General features: G+C 51.4%; 1 protein-coding gene across 7 annotated transcripts in view; it reads right to left on the reverse strand.

Moving 5' to 3' along the window:
• TRIM9 (tripartite motif containing 9) overlaps nt 1-17,962 on the reverse strand; it is a 68,290-nt gene extending 50,328 nt beyond the window's left edge. For all 7 annotated transcript variants that reach the window (XM_061997721.1, XM_061997727.1, XM_061997720.1 and 4 more), the window contains exon 1: nt 17,076-17,962. In XM_061997721.1, coding sequence (XP_061853705.1) covers nt 17,076-17,891 — 816 coding nt within the window. In that variant the 5' untranslated portion in view covers nt 17,892-17,962. The remainder of the gene's footprint in view (nt 1-17,075) is intronic.
• Nucleotides 17,963-21,767: the final 3,805 nt, after the last annotated feature.

A 21,767-nucleotide genomic window follows, 5' to 3' on the forward strand; every position in this document is an offset into this window, starting at 1 on the left:
AAGAATCCAGGAAGTATTGGGATGGACTGGGAGGGGGGAATCATTCACATTTATTTCAGTAACAGTTTGGGGGTTTTTTTTAGAGGAAAGAAAGAAGTGCTCCCAAGATCTCAAAGAAAAACCAGCCTAAGGAGAAAAGGAGATACACACACAGTTGACCCAAGCCTTGCCAACCTCGTGCTCTGGAGGGCCTCAAGAGACTTGGCTTCTGTACGGACTTCAGATGTGTGGCTGGGATCCAAGCAGAGCCAGGTGGATGGAAAGCCAAGCCAGGGAGCTCACAGCAGTCAAAAGCAACAAAATCACACCGTGTGAAGGAGGAAATATCCCTGGATCAGCAAATGAGGCATTAGGAGTGGGAATCTAAACATCTCTAAGGTGTTTTTCAGGCCATAAAAGTGGATGAGAAATAGATGAGAGCTCCAGCCAAGAAGAACATGGGAAGACTCACATAGCAACCTCCTCCAACCAGCATGAAATGAAAAAGGAGGATTGGAAAATAGCAAAATGAGAAAAAACCTGAGGTGTGCAAGAGAGAGCTGTGCTTCTGCAGCATGGATCCAGCTCCCCTGCACACTGACAGGTACCTTTCAGCTGGGGTGAGAAGGGGCAACGACCACCAGAGAAACTGGGAGAGAGGGAGCCTGGCAGAGACAGGATAGAGGAGTGGGGGAATCTGGAGAGGGCAGGAAAATCAGGGTGACAGCAAGAGAGGGAAGTGAAGCCTCAGGGAAGACCAACAACCATGTTACTGCACAAGACTGGTTATGTGCTCACCATGTACAGTTTCCTTCAGCTGACAAGGACATCTTAAAAATCCAGATAAGCCTCACACTTGCTTCTGTGCTCGCTCTGCCCCAACAGACATCAGTCCTTTATCTTAAGCAGTGGCTGTGACCACTTTGCAGCTCCCTCATTCTGCTACTAAAATACAAACAGGTTTAATGTGGAATGAGAACTTGTTTAAACCCTTATAGACACACACGGGAATGAGGTAACTGATGTGCTGAGAAGCTTAAAAATCAGAGAACCTGCAGAGAAGAAAATGATGCTGAGGAATGGGGCCTCAAGATAAGAGCTGCCTCTCTCCTCCTCCACTCACTTTGTAGGAAAGGAGCTTCTAGGAGGCCAGGGAAGTAATCATAAACTCATAGAATGGTGGCGGGACTTTTAGACCTCATCCAGCCCAACCCCCTGCTAAAGCAGGTTCCCCTCCATCAGGGGGCACAGGAACGTGTCCAGGCGGGTTTGGAAACCTCCTGAGAAGGAGCCTCCACACCCTCCCTGGGCAGCCTGGGCCAGGGCTCCTCATCTCAACTGTAAAATAGTTTTTCCTTATGTTTAAGTGGAACTTTTTTTGTTTCAGCTTCTTTCCATTGCCCCTGGACCTGTCACTAGATACAACACAAAAAAGTGATGCCTCAACCTCCTGACATCCACCATTAATGTGGGAAATGCAGAAAGGCCTGAGAATATCAAGCAGCTTGTGAGAGCAAAATGACGGTCAGGAGTGACACAGACTGATGGTGCTGTCTCCTTGGGCTGTGACAGTCAAAGGAAGCCATGGGCTCCAAGGGGAAGGGCCAATTCCAAGCTGGTATCCCAGTCACAGGCAGGGCAGGAGGGATGCAGTATGGAAGATGCTGTGTCACCTCCAAACTGGGCCTCCTGGGGTCACTGGCCTTCAGGCTGCGTCACTCACCTGAGTGCTGACCTGCTTCTCTGTGTACCCCAAGGTAAATCAGCAAGGAAGACATGGGATGTGCATCCACACCTTGGGCTCTGACTTGCTGCTGTTGCTAGCTGTGGTAATGAAACCCAAATTTAGCTTGAGAGTTATCAAGGTAAAGGAGAAGGCATCCTAATTTAAATATGTAAGCAGAGATGGGGCAGGAGGGGAAATGAGAGACAGGTTGAGTTCACAGAAGGCACATCAAATGATCATCTTAAGTTGTAAGGTACCTTGTAAAGAGCAGCAGCTGAGATTAGCAGGAGGTATCTCCAATCTCAGACAAGGCTGTGCAGTATTTATACACACAAAAGCCCTTTTATGCCACAGAAGCACAAACACAGTTGCAAGTGATAAAATTTCATCTCTTCTATGGCAAAATCCTTCTTCCTTTAAGAAAAAGTCTCGGGAGACTTTGTGCAGTCTGTATTTGACAGGCAGTTGAGACCCCTCTCATCTGGCAGTGAGCAAAAGCCCTACTCTTTCCATTGAAGTGGTTTGCTTAAGACATTGGTTTAGCTTATGGGAAAAAGAAGTCTCCAGCAGCATGCCTGCCGAGGGTTTGAGACCCCTGGGGAGATGGCTGCTTTGCTAATATTTATCAGCTTAGCTTCAAGCCCAACGTTGAGCTGGCCAGTTTGCAGTAATGGTCCACAGCATCTCAAGATCTCTGTTATTCCAATCTCTAGCTCTTCATGAACTCCAACAAACATTAACGAGAGTGGGAGAGGATCACCTGGGTGTGGAAAGCAAACACACCACCACATGCTGGCAGGGGCTGGAAGCAGCTTCTTAAAATGCTCTTTGCTATCCCTGCTGCTGGGCTATGTGGAGGACCAACAGGAGAAGCAAATGTCAGGTGGGTTTCACTCCTCCTGCTACTTACTTCTGGTTTGATGCAGGAAAGGCCTCATCTGTAAGCAAAGAGTATCTGCTCAGGAGAAGGGGGCCCTGAGCAGCATCCTCTACATCTAGCACAGGGACTTCACCTAGCATGACAGTGCTTCAAGGTGCTCTGGCAGAAATTGGTTTAATCAGGTATGTTAATGTGGTGCTGGGGCTCCCATGGGTGTCTGAACATGTTCACCCCCTAGAGATGTATGAACAACAGACCTACTCTAGTGAGATTAGCCTAGTGCTCTGCCTGAGCTCATTAGCCCCGACTCCTAATTAGCTCCCAGGCAGTCAGCTTCAGTGTCCCTGCCTTGACCTCTCAGTTCCACAATCCATATGGTTAGGAGGAGCCTGGGTTTGTCCCACAGCCACTCCATGCTCTCCAGCCTGTCTCTACCCCCTAAAATCCTCACAGAGCAGCATGTCTGCTTGCCTTCACCTCTAGCACTGCTGGCTTCAAAGCACTAGCAAAGGGCTGTGATGGCTTCTCAGGACATCTTAGAAGGAATAAAGGACAAAGTCTCTGAACATAAATGTTACAGAAGACCAGCGTTTCTCATATAACGCTACAATGTGAAGTTTGGGCTTTTTCCAGTGGTACATTGAAAGGCAAGGAGGTGAGGGCCACAGCCTGTTCCTTTGGCTTGCAGCTTTGATCCTTGAAGATTTTGACTTACTGACTTACTTAAACATGTTTCTATTTAAACTTACAACCAATTTTGACTACAGAAGGGAAACTCAGCTTATTAAGCAAAGCTTGCCCAGGCCTGTCATCCCTTCTCTCAAGCACAGAAAGTGGGTTCACAAGGCTCTCAGCAAAGCAGCAGCAAAATGCAGTACCAGGAGCAAAGAGCATCATGGGCTCTGGAGCCATCACTGGGGTAAAGCCACCAAAGAGATATCTGTGTGCCACAGGACAAGCCCTTCAGAGGAGGGGTGTGCAGAGCTGGGGCCAAAATGCTTCTCAGTGGAATAAAAGACCCTTCTCCCCACCATCCACTCCTCCTCTGCCTGCCACATTCATATCCTATCATCTCCACATCCCTTGTCCAGGGCCAGGGATGTTACTAGTATTGAATTATGGACTGTATTACTTGCCACTCTGAACACATATGTTAAAAATAATCATCTCCATATCAACTCTGTCTCGGAACAAATCCCAGTGCTTTATTGCAGAGCTGTGCAGCCCTTGAAGCTATCTGCCTTTTAAAATACTCTCAGTAACAAAGAGGTAGATGAATGTATTTATGCACAGGCAGAACTGGGGATGTGGTAAGTTGTTACATAAACTGTTACATAAATTACCTAACAACGGCACATACATTTTCAGAGTCAAATCCCACCAACCTCAGGCGGAAGGAATAAATCACTTCAAGCTACCATGGTTATTCCTGAGAGCAGGGACCACTCTGCACAAATGAAAGAGGCAGAATCTGACCTCGAATTACACACTCCACACACGTTTGTGACATTACTTGCATTCAGAGATCTCTTGGCGCCTTCAAACTGGAACTGCAAATCAACTTGGAGACCCCAAACCACGTGAAACTGTCGTCCATTTAAACAAAATGACAGCACTGTAATATTGATTTAGTAAACATTTTGCCGAGGTTAAAAGCACTTCACAGAGATGGTCAGTAGGCACATCACTCTGCTCTGGATCCCTGGGAAGCACATTTATTAATAGGTGGTATATTATAGTGGAGTCTCACGCAGTGTAAACGAGCACAGCTCCCCCAAATGCGATGCTGCAGCACACACCTTGAACACACAGGACATCGGTCCTCTAAGCTTCCTTACATTTGATTTAAATCAAACCTATTTTGGAGCACATACAAGGCAAGTGGCTGTTTCCCTGGGTTCAGGAATCCTGCTGTGATGTCAGCTCTTCTGGAATGGATTACCCACTGGTGACTGTGTAAATACAGACTCTACTTCAATGTTTTTGGTTCTGGAAACCACATTCACCAGAAGGAAACTGTTCCGTGGCCTACCTGAATACAACTTTGAATAAATCACACTGCCTGGCACCCTTCAAATAGCCTTGGTGATCTCTGCTGGAAACCACCAGTCCACATGCTGGGTGAGGAAAAACTCCTGTATCTCACCCCTCCAATCCCAGCCTCTTGATTAGATTCATAAAATGGTTTTAGATGGAAGCTCAACTCATCTGTTTCCGGGCTAGCACCTTCTCTCTCATTTGATTGCTTTCTGCAGAAGGGAATTGCCACCAGTAAAACCCCAAAGAGCCCTGGCAGGGCTGGGATGATGAATCCCTCAGACGTGTGCTCCTGGCACATGGACTTCATTGGGTGGTGGGGTGGACCACTGCAGCGGTTTGGATCCGAGCGCTGGTCACAACGTGTGTCTGGAGCTGGGCAACCATCAAACCCTCCAGTTTGCAAGAGTATGTAGGTCAATCATTGGGTTTCTGTCAGCTCTCATCATAAGAAAAGAAAGGAGAGGAGACAAATCACTGTGGTCAATGGCATAATCTACACAAGGCATTAGCTGTTAACTTCTGCACATGTTGCCATTCCAGATCCATCTGGCATAAAACTGCTCAACCATTCTACAATCATAGAAACACAGAATGGTTTGGGTTGGAAAGGACCTTAAAAGGCCATGCAATGAGCAGGGACACTTTCCACCAGACCAGGTTGCTCCAAGCTTTATCCAACCGGCCCTTGAACACTTCCAGGGACGGGGCAGCCACAGCCTCTGTGGGCAGCCTGTGCCAGGACCTCACCATCCTCACTGTAAAAAAAAAAGCACCACTGCTCCTTGTCCGATTGCTACAGGCACTGCTAAAAAGTCTGTCCCTCCCTCCCAGATCTCTCTGAGGCCACAGGCTGGTTTGTAAACCCCAAAGCTCTCAGGCCTGACATGACTCATGACAACTGTAATGATTCACAGCTTTACTGAAGCCAGATCTGAGGCATATGGCAGGAAGGGCTTTTATCCTTCCATACACAGCCTGCTGCAGTCATGACATAAATTATTCCCCTAACTTTCCTTTTGATGCATCACAAGACAAACTGAGATGCCAAATGCTGAGAGCATGTGCTCCTGCAGAAAGACGATCTGTGCTAATTGCCACCGATGACCTTGCGCACCCTCATTCTCCTGATGCTGCCTCTGCTGAGCTGCAAATGACCCCAGGAACTGAAATGGCTCCATAAAGGTGTCCCACTCATCCTACTCCACAGAAGAAACATCATGTAATTGCAGGAGGTACTCCCTCAGGTCACAGTAGTGTCTGAGGTGGCTGTCTATTCCTCTCATCTCTAGAGGAGTCACAGGGAAAGGATCATGCTCAGGGAGGAAGACGTTGAAGTCAATGAATCTCTGTTGATTTACTCGGGTGCAAAACAGAGAAGGAACCTGGGGTAAAGAGCACTTTCTTACAAATCTGATCTCACCACTTCCAGTGCTTTCTGAGATCCTGAGCACAGCCAGACTTCACTTCCCAACAGTGCCCAGTCTCAGGTGAAGACTGACCTTGCAGCTACCAGCACTTAGGCAGCTACAAGACCCTGAAATCAAACCTGTGAGGCACGGGCTAAAAGCCAGCTAAAGCACAACACAGACAGCTCCACCAGCTTGGACATTTTTCCCATCACAATCTACTCATGTAGCTTTCAGGGTATCACCAAGGAGATGTAACTTGCCTCTTCCTGCTGAACTGCACCATGCTCATGCTCTCTATGCACCAAGAACAGCCCTATAACTGAACTAAATTTGTGTCCAGTTCTGAGCTCCTCAGCTCAAGAAAGACAGGGAACTGCTGGAGAGAGGCTGGAGGGGGGACTGGAGCATCTCTGTGAGGAGGAAAGGCTGCAGGACATGGGGCTGTACAGCCTGGAGAAGAGAGGGCTGAGGGGGAATCTCATTAACACTTACAAGTACCTAAAAGGTAGTTGACAGGAGGATGGGGCCAGCCTTTTTTGTGTTGTGCCCAGTGATAGGACAAGGGGTAATGGGCACAAGCTGAAAGAGAGTTCCACTTGAACATGAGTTAAAACATATTTGTTGTTGAGGTGAGGGAGCCCTGGCCCAGGCTGCACAGGGAGGGTGTGGAGGCTCCTTCTCAGGTGGTTTCCAAACCCACCTGGACACGTTCCTGTGCCCCCTGATCGAGGGGAATCTGCTTTAGTAGGGGGTTGGGCTGGATGAGCTCTGCAGGACCCTTCCCACCATGCTGGGATTCCTTGAAAATATGTTTTGCTCAAGCACAAATAGAGTTGTTTCAAAACAAAATCCACCTGCACTGGTTCTCACCTGGAACCAGGTGACTCACTTGAATCATAAAATGGCTCTAGCTCAATCACAAAGAGTGACCAAATGAGGCCTCAGGCTCATCAGGCAGAGCTCCTTACACTCCCTCCATCACTAGGGGAAGGAGGCATAGACCCAGACTCCTGAGAACAGTGAGGAAAGGAGTCAGACTGAGCCCTACTAAATAGCACTCTACTGTGCCTGGACATGGGAAAAGAGAATGCAGCAAAGAGCATGGGGTGGGATCCTACCTCTTCTCCCTGCCCTCCTCTCCCCTTTCTTCCCTGCAACAGATGCTTTCCTCCAGGCTTCACACAACCATGAGGCATCTCAGCAGCAGAGCAGTGTGGTGGCCTTCCTCTGCCACCTACTAACCACTGACAGCTCGGCAAGGGATTGTGCATCAGGCCAACCAACCACATCTGGCACCTCTACCTAAAGCAAATACTTGGAGCACGGCAACACGAGCCAGATACCCACTGCAGCAGGCAGGTGGTCAGCTTGCAACTTGGCAGGGTCTGCCCAGAGACATGGTTAAGTCACCTGCCAGCCAGAAACGGAGGAAGGATCCTCCTCAAAGCTGCTCAGTGTGTTCTTCGCCATCTGACAACCTGGCGCCACGGTGGGAAATCAATAGAGAGCCCAAACATTGTCCAAGTCACAGATGGATCGACTGCTGGGTCATCTGCTTGGTAGCTCCAGAGCCACAGCACGACACACATAGTCAATACGATCAAATAACCTTCTTGCCCTTTGATCTGGGCTGTCATCTGTCATTAGGAGAGCAGAGGGGGAGGTGCAGTGCTCAGCTCCCCTCCATCCTGCCGAGCAGCTAGAGGGCAAAATTTGACACAAAACCACAACTGTTTGTGGTTACAGGATTGATTTTTTTTTAGCCAGTAACAAATTTTAACTGCTGTGTTCTGGGGGAGGTGAGAAATCATCTCATAGGTGAGAAACTGTGTCTGTGCGCTTGCTGTGATTCACTGAGCTGTGGGCTGGTGGTGGCACAGACCTAAGCAGATGCCCTCAGGTCCTCAATCCCACAGAATTCAATGTCAAGATGGAAGAAATGTTGCTACAGGATGGATACAGGACAACATCAGCCACATCTAAGCTGCAGAGCTGAGTGGGCTTTATGGAACAGTGCAACTTGAACCACTACTGCTGCTCCTCCTAGAAAAGTCCCTCACAAAGAGCTGGCTGGATTAAAAATGGCCTAAGAAATCACAGAATCATTTTGGTTGGAAAAGCTCTCTAAACTCCTCGAGTCCAAGCCCTCCCCTCACCCTGCCCAGCCCACCACTAACCCATGGCCCTCAGCACCTCAGCTCCATGGCTTTGCAATAGCTCCAGGGATGGGGACACCCCCACCTCCCTGGGCAGTCTGTTCCAGCACTTAACAGCCCTTTCAGTGTAAAAAAGATCCTCCTAAAAAGAAAGACAGAGGCAGTCAACTGAACTACAAAGGAGCACCAACTGAACTACAAAGGAGCACCAATTCCGGGACATGCAGAGGCATTCTGACTGCATCTTCAGACAACACGACTAGAGACTTCAGCAGCTTTGCCATGAACGTAGAAGCTTGTTTGACATTTCTACCTTGTGCTGAGCCAAAGAAAGAGTGCTGTGTTCCAGGGCACCAGTGGCATCTGTCCCCGAGCCAAGGGCTGCCACCGGCTCTCACCCAACACACAGTTAATCCGACGCCGTTTGCACACTGAGGGCTCCTGCGGGTTTACCACTTGAGATGCCTCAACTCAAGAAAGCATTTCAGTCATGCCACTAAATCTCTGTGACTTCAATTTAAGCCTGAGCATGTCTGGAAGTGCTTTCCCAGGGAGGGAAGCTGATGCTCTCATTCTGCCCTTGATGGGATTTCGCCCAACCCTGACACAGTTACCCCTCTGCATTGTTGGAAGCTCTCAGCACATCCCCACCTGGAGCATGGTCATGAATTTGTGTTGCTGGGCTGGAGGCAGGGAGCTGGGCTAAACATGCATTTCTAAGAGGCAGCTTTGGACAAGCTAGGGCAGAGCGAGGCAGGGCAAAGAACAGAATTATTTGCTCAGGAGTATGAGGCAAATCCATAGCATGCAGAACTTATCCTCAGTCACAGCCATGAGCACACCTCTTCTTTTTCCAGCATCCCTGGGGAAATGCTGCCGTAGCTCCCTTCCTCACTGCAGTGTAAACAGCCTGAGCTACACTTGTAGCATCTTCCCACTCCTCCCCTGCTTCAGGCTGAATCACAGGGTGCTTTGGCTAACACAGCCTGGCTCTGCCAGGAGTAGGGGGCAAAGTAACACCAGCTCTGACCCCAAAGCAGTACGTCTGTGTCTTGAAATCAATAAACACACCTTGTAAGAAACAATCCACTTCAAAGCTTGACATGACTACCCCCTCCTCCCAGCTTTACATACTCCAAAAGACAGATCATGGCATACAATTAGAGCAACCTGTTTGAAAAGGTATGCTTTCCTAACAACACCCTGGAGTCAAAACCAGACTTTCGAGTCTGCCTTTACAGACAGAAAGGTCTTTCCCAAGCAGAAAGTCCACTGGCACAGCAAAGCCCCAGAGACACTGGGCAGTCAATATAGTGATTGTGGGGCCAGAAGCAGCAATTCTTTTCATCACAGAGTCGTTGATCATGCCTGCAAAGGTCAAGAGGTGAAGTGCAGGGAGGAGGGAAGTGGTGAAGTTAAAAGAATGAGTGAATTAATGCCTCTTGAATCGAGGAACATTGGTTATCTCGGAGGACAGAGGGATTTCATCAGAGAAGACCCTGAGAGCTGCAGGTGGAAAGCAGCTGCAGTTCCACAGCAAAGGCTTAAACAAGCAATGCTATGGATGCATTATGCACCCTCCAGCTAACAGCACAGCCATAAGCCCTTGCTAATTCACACACATGAAATAATCCTGCCACAGGGCACCACAAGAAGGGAACTGACAGCACAAGTCCAGACAGGCCAGCCAGGGCAATGGGGAAAAATGGAACTAAACACAAGGGTCTGACCCCCAGAAAAGAAGAAAAAGGGATCACTGATTGAAAGACAGGCCACGGTTCCAGGCTGCAAGCAAATAACTGATATTTGTTTAGGTATTACACCTCTTCTCTAAGCCTAGAGCATCAGCCCCAGTGTGGGCAGCCAGGCTGGGATCTCCACATGAGGCAAACCAAGCTGCAAACACCATCTTCCACTCAAATAGCTCAGTGTTGCTGCCTCTGCTTCAGCAGAGCCCTGCTCATTCACATCAGCTGGGGATCCAGCCCCGGCTCCAGCCCACAGCACTTCAGGCAACCAACTGCATGCCTTATTAACATCCTGTTTCCATCATTTTCAAATCTATCAACCAATATAAGGTTAGTATAGGGGAAGGGGTAATTAACACTGATGGGAAATCCTTCCACTGTTAGGTCCCTTCCACTGTTAGAATCCCTTCTGTGCTACAGCACTGAGTGTGCACCTAATAATACCCCAGTATTTCTGGAACACAGGGAATTTAATGGACAATCAAATGCAAAAAAGGTAACCCAAAACCTAGTCCACGCTGTGCTGTGGTTTGGCATCACCCCCCAGAACCAAGGATCTCACTTTCTCTTGCCTGTTGCTACAGCCAGGTGCTGGCTCATAAAAACGTCAAGATCTCAGACAGAGACTCTGCTCTTAGCAGAAGAGTTGAGCCTCCATCGAGCTCTTCCAGTCAGCTCCAGGTCAGGCTGTCCCCAAAAGCTGCACCCATTTCTGAAGGCAAAATGCCTGTTAGTTCAAACTGTCAACACTTTCCTTTGAACAGGAAAGCTTTGACATGCTGTTCTCAGCTCTGGTCTCTGTTGCATTACAAACATGTTTACTCCTTGCATTCACCAGGGAGGTGCCCCTGGTATGGTGAGAGTTAGGCCCAATTTCTGTATACATACATCTATCTCCTCATTAGAATACCTTTCCCTCTCATGATTTCCCTCTGATGCCTCATTCAATATGCCACCCCTCAACAGCAGTCCCAGAGCACCAGGATACCAAACCATCCATCCTGTTTTCACAGGCTTTTCAATTACAGCTTGAATTGTCCAAAAGAAACCTGGAAACTTTCATCCTGAGAGCTTTAGTACCATTGCTTTGCTCTTTGCAGTAACTGGGCTTCTGCCACATCAGCCTTTGCAGGTCCTTCTAGGACACCACCTGAGCTAAGGTCACCAGAGATTTATACCAGGAGCTCTCTTTGGCTTACACACTTGCTCTAAATAGGTATTTATCCAATTCTTCCCGGTAGGAAGATCTGAATGAACAGGGAATGAGCTGGCTTATTTATAAGCCAATTTAACAGGTAAAACGTGCACCACAGCCACACAGAACATCTCATCCCAAGAACAAACAAAGCGGGCACCAAGGCTGTCAGAAGAGCTGCTTTGAGAATTGGGGAGTTGCAGTGATTCAACTGTTGGTTTGGGGTTGTTTTTTAATTATGCTTTGATACAGCTGGGAAGAGCACATGCAATTCAAAAGCACTCTGCTTTAAATGAATATGGCTGTGAACCACACAAGTTAATCAAGGGCTGCAGAAAATTCCTTCAAACCTCAGGAAAGAAAAGGAAAAACATCTCCAAACAGCACATGTTGGAACTCTATGAAGTACACTGCAAGAATCCCCAATGGGATTTTTGTGGTCATATACCAACAGCTTCTGGAAAGTAACACCAAGCAAAGTCTTCCCTCTAAAACCATGAAGTTTTGGGTGGTGGTCTCTTTAGAAGAGTGGGAATAAGCAACAGAGAGCAACCCCATAAGACTCTTGAGAACGTGCTCCGCACAAAGATCCACCCTGCACTGCTGTCAGCATCCCCAGTGCATCTTGTGAAACCTGGTAAACAAACAGCACTGCTTTTCTCTCACCCTCATGTCATTTACTTAATACCAGCTGCAGTGTTTGCTCTGCTTGATGATTTTCCTGGGTTTTTTTTTAAGCTATGGATGTGGTGACAGAAGAATCTCTGGGAGACAAACTGCTACCTGCTGAAATTCCCACAAAAGAGAGACAAGGCTAGTCTGTGGGCTAATTTTTCTCCCATCTCAGCTATGATGTTTCTCCCCTGCACCACAGTAAACGCAGCCAGAAATACCAAGGCTGCAGGATCCTTCATTCATAAAGCAGCCAAGAGAAGAAAAAAAATGACCTGATACAACTGTGTGGGGAGAATAGAAAAGGATTGATAATTACAGAGTGCAGGAACCTTCTGGATGAAGACAGATCCTGCCAGACACCAGTCTGCATGTTGAGATGCTTCGAAAGGCTTTGGAGAGGCTGAACACAGATAGTGCAAGGCAGCCTTGCCCTGTCTGGTTGGTGTATTTTTGGCCTTCCTGCTGGATCTGATGAAGCTGCAGTGATTTACACTTGCTCCAAGATGGCCCTGGGCCCATTTCCATTCATAGATAACTAAGAGGAGATCTCCTGGCATCAAGTGCCACACAGGCTCCAAGAATGCCTCGTAGAACTTGCTGTACTGCACCACCTTTGATTAACATGAGATCCGTGGTTGGTCCTTAACTGCATGAAGTGCAGAGGAAAGAGCCACCTGACAGAAAGTTGGTTTGGAAATAACTGAATACGAGAAGGCAGCAGCATCTCTGGATCCTGGGCAGACACAAGCTGGTGTAAATCCATGGACTTCAGTGTCATTTCTTTGCTTATTCTAACTTCGAAGCATCTCAGTCTGTTTGCTACTCTCAGGTTTTGGCCACAGAAAAAATGGAGTGACAGGGAAGGCTGTTGGGCATTGCCAGAGAAGGACAGGCGAGACCCTGCTGCTGCAGATGGCAGTGAGATTTGGGAGGCCATTGAACCGAGGCTTGGGAAGGAACACTGCCTGCAGCAGGAAAAGACCAAAGATCATCCCTGCTTCTGGTTTTAGCAGCAAGTATTTTTCTTTGGAAATGTAAACTGACGTCTGTCCTACAGCAACTCCCTGGATACCTCTCCGGGCACCCTGGGCTGCAGGGCTTCCCACGGGCCCAACGGCTGCACAGTCACAAGGCCTCACGAAAATGACTCTCCACAGAAGTTTCTCTAGCAGCTACTAGGAAGGCTCAGCCAAGTGAGCTAATGAACAATGCTCTCTGCTGGTCCCTGTCTTGGCTCTGATACTCGCTGTCCCTAGGCAGAAGCTAAGAGGAACTAGCTGTGTTTTCAAGCCCCTATTCCACCCCTGACATTCAAGCCAACCAGAACAAAGTCATGCCTAGTGCACAGAAATCTTTGATTCTTAAAAGAAGAATCCCTCATCCCATCTGTGCTAGTGGCAGTCTGGATGAGCTGGGGTTTTGATAATACCTCTGCCAATTAGTCATTACAGCTGATTCAACAGAGCAATGTCAGTGCACAGGGTTGGTCTCTACTGCAGTCTGCAGATGCCTCAGGTGTTTGCAATCTGATGGCAGTTTGTGCCTTCAGCCTGGGCAATCCCATCCTGAGCAGTTAAATCCCACGTCAAAATATAACTGAGAGCACCTTCCACTGAAGTCAAGATCTATTTCTGCTTCACTACACAGGGAACTGGCCGCCCAAGCTGCTCTCTTTTCAGTGTCAAAGCAAAGCAGACAGTGGTCCCACCTCAATGTCTTGGTTTAAGGCGAAAGGAACATGAAAGAAACGTTTGTGGAGAAGAGAGGCAAAGCCCCATGAGCCCCTGTAAAGGAAACCCATGATCCCAACCCAAAGCAGAGGGAAGTTTCTTGCTCAATTGCCCAAAAAAGAGAGAAGAAGCTTGCACCAACATTCGCTGTGAGACCACCAAACCTCTTCAGCCTCTTCCCTTCTACAGTAAATCCAGGTTAATGTTTGCTCCAGTCAGGATACTGATCTCAAAGACATAAGGCATGACCCTTGCCAGGGAGTATGTCCAGCTACAGAGTGAGAAGTATCAGAGACTCTGCAGAGGACAACCAGGTACAACAGCGCTGGGCAATAACCCAACACCCTACAATAGATGGGCAGGGATAACCACCTACATCCCTGTCTCTCCACTGCCTACCCAGAAAGCTTTCAAACCTGCTTAAAAGCTACTACCAGAAACCATGAGCTTCTAGGAGGCCTTTCCAATGTGCACTGGAAAGGGTGAAATGTTTTTAAGCCAGAGCTTGATTAGCTGATGGATGGGATTTCAGACCGGGTTGCCTGACCCTGGAGGTCCTTTCCAGGCTGTTTGTATATGTATGTATGTATCTATCTACCTTTAAAAAACAGTTAGCAAGCTGCTGAGCCTACACTCACCACACATTTCCCAGCAAAGGCAAGGAGGACTTGAATGCACAAAGAATAAATGATTCAGCTCCATCTTGTGTTTCTGCTTTTGACATGCCAAGCAGCACTCCAGCTCGTCAGGATAAAATCCAGGCAGCTGCAATATATGAACAAAACTGGGGCAACTCAGATTAAAAAAAAACCCCAAACACTTTGCTCTATGTGTCTCTGAATATCTGCCCCTCTCCCAACTGCTGTCCTGAAAGGAAGATCGGAAGGAAGTGGATTTCCCACGATCTGTGTCCTAACTCTCTGAATTATGCTTGATTGTGCCTCAGCACAGATTATCTGCGAGAGCCACACAATCAGTGCTCTGTCAGAGGAAAGCAGGAATTGGGGCAGTTCCCAAAGAGGTCTGTAAAAAGCCCTTTGGTGTCCTTTCCCCAGCGAAGCCCTGCTGTACTTAGCAGCCATTGCCTGGGGCCCAGCAATCACCTACTGACGCGTGAATGCTGCTTTCCAGAACAACAGCTCATCAAGGCACTCTGGGGTCACCACAGACTGCAAGGAGAATCACAGCCTCTTGGGGTCAGAAACAAAGAGCACAAATGTATCCCAAAGAGTATTTTGCATTGACAGGTGTAATCATGGAGAAGTCAAAAGCTGACAGCTCTCTCCTTCCCTAGGACCTGCAGGTACTCATTGCAACCACTCACCACAGCAAAGAGACCAGGCAAAAAGGGAGAGTTATCCTTCCTGCGTTTGCCTTGCTACCAGAAGCCTGGCCCCTCAAAAAGTGACACCCAGATGCTTTTGCAAGAGGTTCACTTCTCAAATCCACAAGTGGTTTGTCTGCTAATGGTCAGCCCCAACCAGGATGAAGCCCGCAATGTCAGTAGCCTCTCCCCTTGATTCAGATTCCCCTTGGCATCTGCAGCAGTGCTTCTGAAATCCTTCCTTCAATTCAACCACACTGCTGCAAGTGACTCAGGCTCTTTTCCCTCCCCTAACAGCAAACATGAGCAAACAGCACCAACTCCCTGTGTTATGGTACTCCAAAAGCCATTTTGGCTACCTGCAGAAACGCAGGCACACTCCAGGCAGGTGTGACTTCACTCTCTGATTTCCAGACTTTTAGAGAATTGCATGAAAATGATCATTTCAAACCATGTTACAGTTGCCTGCCTGTTAGCTACACCTATGAAATACTGCATTGCTAAAGCTCTCCCCTATTCAAAGGTGCTTTGGAAGAATAGCTAAGCATTCAAGCAAGAATGAGCTGTCCTAATCAAGAACACAAGGACTGAACCTGAAGTATGTGACTACTTCAAGTTGTTCAAGGTGCTCATGTATGTACCTAAGTGCATGCCTTGCTGTACCTGCATCGAAGCAGGAAGGGGAAGCTAAAACCTTATGAAAAGGCTTGATACTCATTAGATTTCTCCTGTTTTGGAGAACATTGAGGGATGGTTCCAGCTCTGCTCCTGCTCTGTGTCAGCACAGACCAAATGGGTTCATCCCCCACCAAGAGCTGAGCCAGGAGGACCAGACTCTGGAGAAGAGGCTGCTCTTCCTGGATTTTGTAACAGACAAGAGGAGTAAGATGCTCACAGCATCCGACAGCTCCTGCCATTCTCACATGCCAGTGAAGAAGAGCCTCCATGCTCATGCAAGCACAACAGCAGTTACCTGTGCCACGGGGCACCCTAGCAGCCCAGCACCTGCTAGGAGCAATGACTGTACCCCACGTGTAAGGACAGGGGCATGAAGCACCAAAACTGCTCTAGCACGTGGGCTTTATAAGAGCACGGGAAAGCTAGGGAATTGCTCCTGCTCCTTCAAAAAGGGGGCAGGGCAAACCTTTTCCAGCAGCAACAGGCATCACTGTACCCTTTTACCTCACACTGCAACATAAAGTGGTTGCCGCTCTTCTCCCAGTCCTCTCAAGAGGTGTCATGACACATGACGGCCAGTCCCTGCACTCACTCGCTGACCCAACACAGAGCCATGTGCCACCATGCGTCCCCACAGAGCACAACACGGACCACAAAACGTGACGTTCCTAGAAAGCCCCTTTCGAAACGTGGGTCACACACCTCCCCAGCATCTTGCCACAAGTCTCCTCACCTGCTCCTGCCTGCTGGAGCAGGGGATAATTATTTCAATGCCCATCCCCTTGTGCCCTGTCTGCCCACGTCCCATTCACTTCTGCCCCAGTTCCTTCGGTGAGGAGGTCAGTGGCACAAGGAGGGAGGCAGCGGGGCGGATGGAGTTAGCCTGAAGCTAATGACAGCTGCCTCCGTGCCTCAAGCGCTGGGACTCTCTCCTCCAGCGAGGACGCGTTTGGGAGTGAGTACGCTGCCGAGGAGCTGATCAGTATTCAGCGAAAGGCTCAGCTACTGCGCTGCGGTCCCGCCTCCTCCCAGTGACTCGGTGTGCAGGAGGCAGCCGCCTTTCCTCAGCACCCCGCGCCGCGGCCCCGGCCGCCCGCACGGCGCATTTCACGCCTCCCTCCAGCCAAAAGCCTCGCTGCCCGTCGCTCGCCCGGCTCCGCAGCGCGGGTGTCCCTGCGCCAATCCACCCCAGGTCGCCACCCGCAGGCCCCGCCAGCTCCTCCGGCACAGCCTTGGCTCACGGGGGCCAGCCGCCACGACTTGAGGACCCACGGGGAGCACCACCTGCCCCATGGCAGCCTCCCCACGCCACAGGAGCAACTCTCCTCCCAAGCTAAGGGAGGAGCCCCGGTGTGGGTGCGGGCGGGTGGCGATGCTCCCACCCTGCCCAGCGTGACAACTCACAAGCAAGGGTGCAAAATGCAGCCCAGGCGCAGGTGGGGGTGGGTGGCGACGCTCCCACCCTGCCAGCTGCGTGCAGGACACTGTGCTGGACGAGTGACTCGCCACAGCCTTCCCCCGAATGCGGGTCTCACCTTATGGAGCTTCCACATGGCACCCAGCGCCTTGACTTCGTGGCTGGAGTGCTTGCCCTCCTCCAGGCACTGGTAGCAGACGGGGCTCTTGCACTGCACGCAGTACATGCTGTGGTTCTCCAGCTCGTGGTCGGTGCAGGTGGAGATCTTGCGGGGGCTGAGGCGGCGGCTGACGCGGCCCTGGGCCGGCGGGACCAGGCGGTGCTTGGCCAGCGGTCCCCGCGGCGGGTGGCACCGCAGGCGGCACGGATCGCAGTAGAAGACATCGCACTGTTCGCACATGACGGCCGCTTCCTTGGGCGCCTTCTCGCAGAGCTGGCAGCGCAGGGCCGCCGCCCGGCCTTGCTGGTAGCGGTCGATGACCCCTTCCAGCAGGCGGTTGCGGGGGAAGCCCCGCAGCCCGCGCTCGTCCAGCACCAGGCTGCGGTGGCACTGCGGGCAGGTGAGGCAGGCGTTGCGCGGCGGCGGCGGCGGCGCCAGGGCGGCGGGAGGCGGCGGGGCGGCCGGCGGGAAGACGCGGACGCCGTTCGGGGACTTCTGGCAAGGGGTGGTGGGAGCGCTGGCGAAGCCGCCGTAAGAACCGTAGCCGCTGTCCGCCTCGCTGTACAGGCTCATCTTGTCCAGGTCCAGGTAGTCATAGTCGGAGACGGCCGAGCCCGAGGCGCGGCGGCTCTGCGGCGATTCCGACTCCGGCGTCTGCACCAGGATGTTGCGGGCGCACGCCTGGCACAGGTTGTGGGAGCAGGGCAGGATGATGGGCTCCCGGTAAAAGGAGCCGCACACCGGGCATTTCAGCTCCTCTTCCATCTCTTCCATAAGGGAGGGAAGGCGGCGGAGCGGCGGCGGCCGCGGCAGAGCCAGAGGAGCCACCCGCACCGCACGGCACCGCAGCTCCCCGCTCCGACTGCCGCCCGCCCGCCGCCGCTGCGCCCCGCCCCGCGCCTCGCCATTGGCCCGCCGCCGCGGGGGAGGCGGGATGCGCCTTGTGATTGGCTCCGTCGCCTGCCCGTCTGCCCCGGCTCCGCCCCCCTCCCGCCCCCGTTCCCGCCGGCGGCGTTGCGGGGGTCGATGCTCAGGGCTGAGGCGGGGGGCTGCGGGTTGGTGCCGGAGCGCGGATCTGCCCTCGCAACTGCCCCGGCTGCCCCGCCGTGGTTTCCCGCAGCCTCGGCTGGCACCGGGGTACGTCCCCATTGCCGCCGGCTTCCTTCCCGGGCAGCCTGCCCCAGCCCCGAGGGTGCCCCCCAAGATGGCGGCGACCCTCGAGCCCGCCGCCCGGCCGTGTCCGCAGGACCGCAGCTTGGCCGTGCGGGGCCTCGCTGCCGGCAGGAGGAGGCCTGGTGGTGTCCGTCTGTGGGAGTCCCGCGAGGTCGGCGGCCGCAGGGTGGTTTGCAGCCGCTCTCCTGTTGGGCTTTTCGGGGGAGTCAGTGAGAGAGGCTCAGCTGCCCTGAGGCTGGATGGAGTTCCGAGTCCAACATGAGAGTATTTGAGCGTTTTGCAGAGGATGAGTGTGGCACAGGCTTGAGGGGACTCCACTGCAGTTGCCTCTCTGATGGCACAGGCAGGTGATCTGCCGAGGGTCTGGGTCATGAGGCCGTAGGGGTAATTGTTGGAACAACCACATGTACCACATGCATTTATTAATGCAGCAGATTAACAGTCATATGGCTTCCTATTAACCACAACAAGAAGGCAACTGCCTTGCTACACAGGCTCTCAGGAGTCCCTGAGCCTGGGACTCCCCCGTGGAGTGCTGCTTCCCCATGGGACAGCGGGGAGGGAGCCCAGCATGTGTCCCAAGGCTGGGCTTGTCACCCTGGCTCTGCTTCAAAGGTCGTCTAAGGTCTCCGAAATATCCTGGCAACTTGCAGTACAGCACAGCAGTTCCTTTTCACCCAGTGGGAAAATGACTTGGAATGTGTGTGTAGTTTCTCTCCCTTCCCTCTCTCTGTGCAGGCGTTTGGGGCTGCCCCTTGGTGCAGTTGCACTGTGCCTCCCACAGCCGTGTCCTGTGGGAGGGAAGCCGTGAATGTGGGAGCCTAGAGGCAGAGGGTCCAGCTTAGGGTTTGAAACTGGAGCTGAGAGGGGTCTAAAGAGCGATGGCTTCCAGTCCTCTATGTGGGACACTGGGCCCTAGCCCAAAGGAAAGAATGAGCCCTTGTCACCATAAACAGACACTCACTAAGGGTGTGAGGAGAGTGACGTGGGGATCCTGATGCTCAGCAGCTGAGCCGTGGTGTGACACAGAGGGGCTTGGTAGCAAAAGTGAGGAAACTGAGGCAGGTTCACAGCAACCTCCCAGTAACTGTGGGAGAGCAAGGGCTGGGTGCTGACAGGCCACTATGAGAGTCTGGCTAGTCTGGGGTCAAGCTTAAGCTGGAGCTCCAAGGGCTTAGGCAGAGGCGTGGCAGAGCCCCCAGGGAGGCTCATCAGGGCTATGAAGTGCCTTCAGAGCCCTGACACAGCATGTGTCAGTCCCCACTGGTGGGGATAATCTCTGCAGTGCCTGGACAACAAGGGACAGTCACTGGTGTGCCCTGCTCTGCCTGCCTGGACGTGCACATCCAGATTGCAGGGGGCCGATGTGGGTCCTCCTACCCCAGAAGTCAACGTATTCATCTGAAGTCACAGAATCAGAGAATCACAGAACGGTGGAGGTTGGAAGGGCCCAGAGATCATCTAATCCAACTCCTCTGCTAAAGCAGGTTCCTCTCCATCGGAGGCACAGGAATGTGTCCATTGGGGGCTTTGGAAACCTCTCGAGAAGGAGCCTCCACACCCTCCCTGGGCAGCCTGAGCCAGGGCTCCCTCACCTCAACAGGGAAATAGTTCTTCCTTGTGTGCCAGTGGTACTTCTTGTGTTCCAGCCTGTGTCTGTTAGCCCTTGTCTTGTCACTGGACATTACAGAAAAAAAGCGTTGCCCCATCCTTTTGCCATGCAGCTTTTAAACACTTGTAAGTGCTGATGAAGTTCCCCCTCAGCCTTCTCTTCTCCAGGCTGAACAGCCCCAGGTCTCACAGCCCTTCCTCATAAGAAGAAGAGATAGCCAAGGCACATATGCATGGAAATGTCTGTCTGTCCCCTACTTGGGGACTGTATGCCCTGACACAGGGCTACCTGCTCACTTCTTGAGGAGCTGTTTGTGGCTGAGCTACACTGTTTGTCTGAGTGCTGGGCAGATGAAAGGGATGTGGTGGCAGTGGCTGCATGCTGAGCCTGTCCCTCTGTGGGGCCAGGGGTGAGTGCTGAGCCTGAGCTGCGGTGTTGTGGAGATGGGAAGCGGGACCCTGTGGGAGCAGAGCACCGCTCCTAAAGTGCTGTTTGTCAGGTCCTGGAGAGGTTCAGGTGGGATTTATCAGCCTGAGCCCCAAAAGGCCCAACTCTTCCAGGCATAACTCTGGGCAGGGGCACTGAGGGGCTCAGTCCTTCCCAGAATCCCCAAGCAGGTATGATTTCAAGCCCCCACATTGGTATTCAGAAGGGAGAGAAGCCTAAGAGCTGAGACACAGAGGAAGGCACCACCATTTCTCAGCCTGATAAGGAGGGACAAGTGATAAGAAGAGGACTTTCTGATTGTTTCTCTCTCCTATTCCATGCAGGGGGTGCTTTATACTTCCCTTTCTGCTTCTCCAGGCTCCTGCTGGCCTCATATCAATCACTGACACCGTGCCTTCCCCTGGACTCTGCTCAGAGTCCCTCATTTGCTCCCTTTCAGCGTCTGCTCAGAGTTGGTCATTTTTTTCCCTGCTCTCATTCCTCTTGTTGCCCTTCTGCCGAAGAAAAGCCATCATTCCTTGCGTGCCCTACCTCGTTTCCCGTGGCCATTTTTCACTCTGACAGCTCTATGACGCCCTTTCTGCCGTTAGTGATATGCTGATCATGTCAATAAGCAGAAAGAGGGAAAAGCCCCACAAAGAGGAAGGCAGCCAGTGCATTTGGAAGCAGCCCTCAGTCATAAACATTTAGGGGTTTTCTCCTTGGCGTGGCAGCTTACAGCTTTGCTCTCATCTCAGCCAGAGGTGAGCATCCCTGTGCTCTGCCTGGGCATTATTTACAGTTGTCAGCCCAGTTGCTGCCCTGAGAGCTCTGCAGCCACCAACCTGTAATAATTACCTGACCCAGCTTCGACATTCATTTGTGTGATGTTGCTATGATCAGCGATTACAAGTTAAAAGCCATCTTGTTCTAAGCTGGCTCTTGCTTTCCTCACCTGCCTCTTGCTAGGAGCCTCAGCTTTTGAAAGCAGCCCCAGCTCTTGCTGCAGGAACCTCTGTTTCTGCTCTGGGGGATGTGGAAGGCACCGCTGGGCTGAGATAAAGGAAAGTTGTTGAGACTCCGTGTAAGTGCTGTTGCATCATTTTGGTGATTCCTAGTAATAACTAAGACTGTTATCAACCATCACCAGCAGATACCGACAGGAGAGAAGTGGGGTGGTGAGTGATGCTGTTTGAGTTGCCTGTGGTGTGTCACCCCCCAAAAAAAAGATCACCACACCACTGCAGTTCTGTTAAACTGGTCAGAGAACTGTGGGAACTGGGGTGTGACACAAGGGTTGGAGGTAGCTTGTGGTTTGGGACCCGCTCCCACATCTCTCAGCAGCCTCCATCCCAGGCACCTCCTTTGCTTCATGGTCTGTGTCTGCTGCGTGGCATCGCTGAGTTGATCCTTGAGAAATAAGATTATGGGGAAAGAGA

The sequence above is a fragment of the Colius striatus genome, chromosome 6 (assembly GCF_028858725.1).
Source record: "Colius striatus isolate bColStr4 chromosome 6, bColStr4.1.hap1, whole genome shotgun sequence".
NCBI lineage: Eukaryota > Metazoa > Chordata > Aves > Coliiformes > Coliidae > Colius > Colius striatus.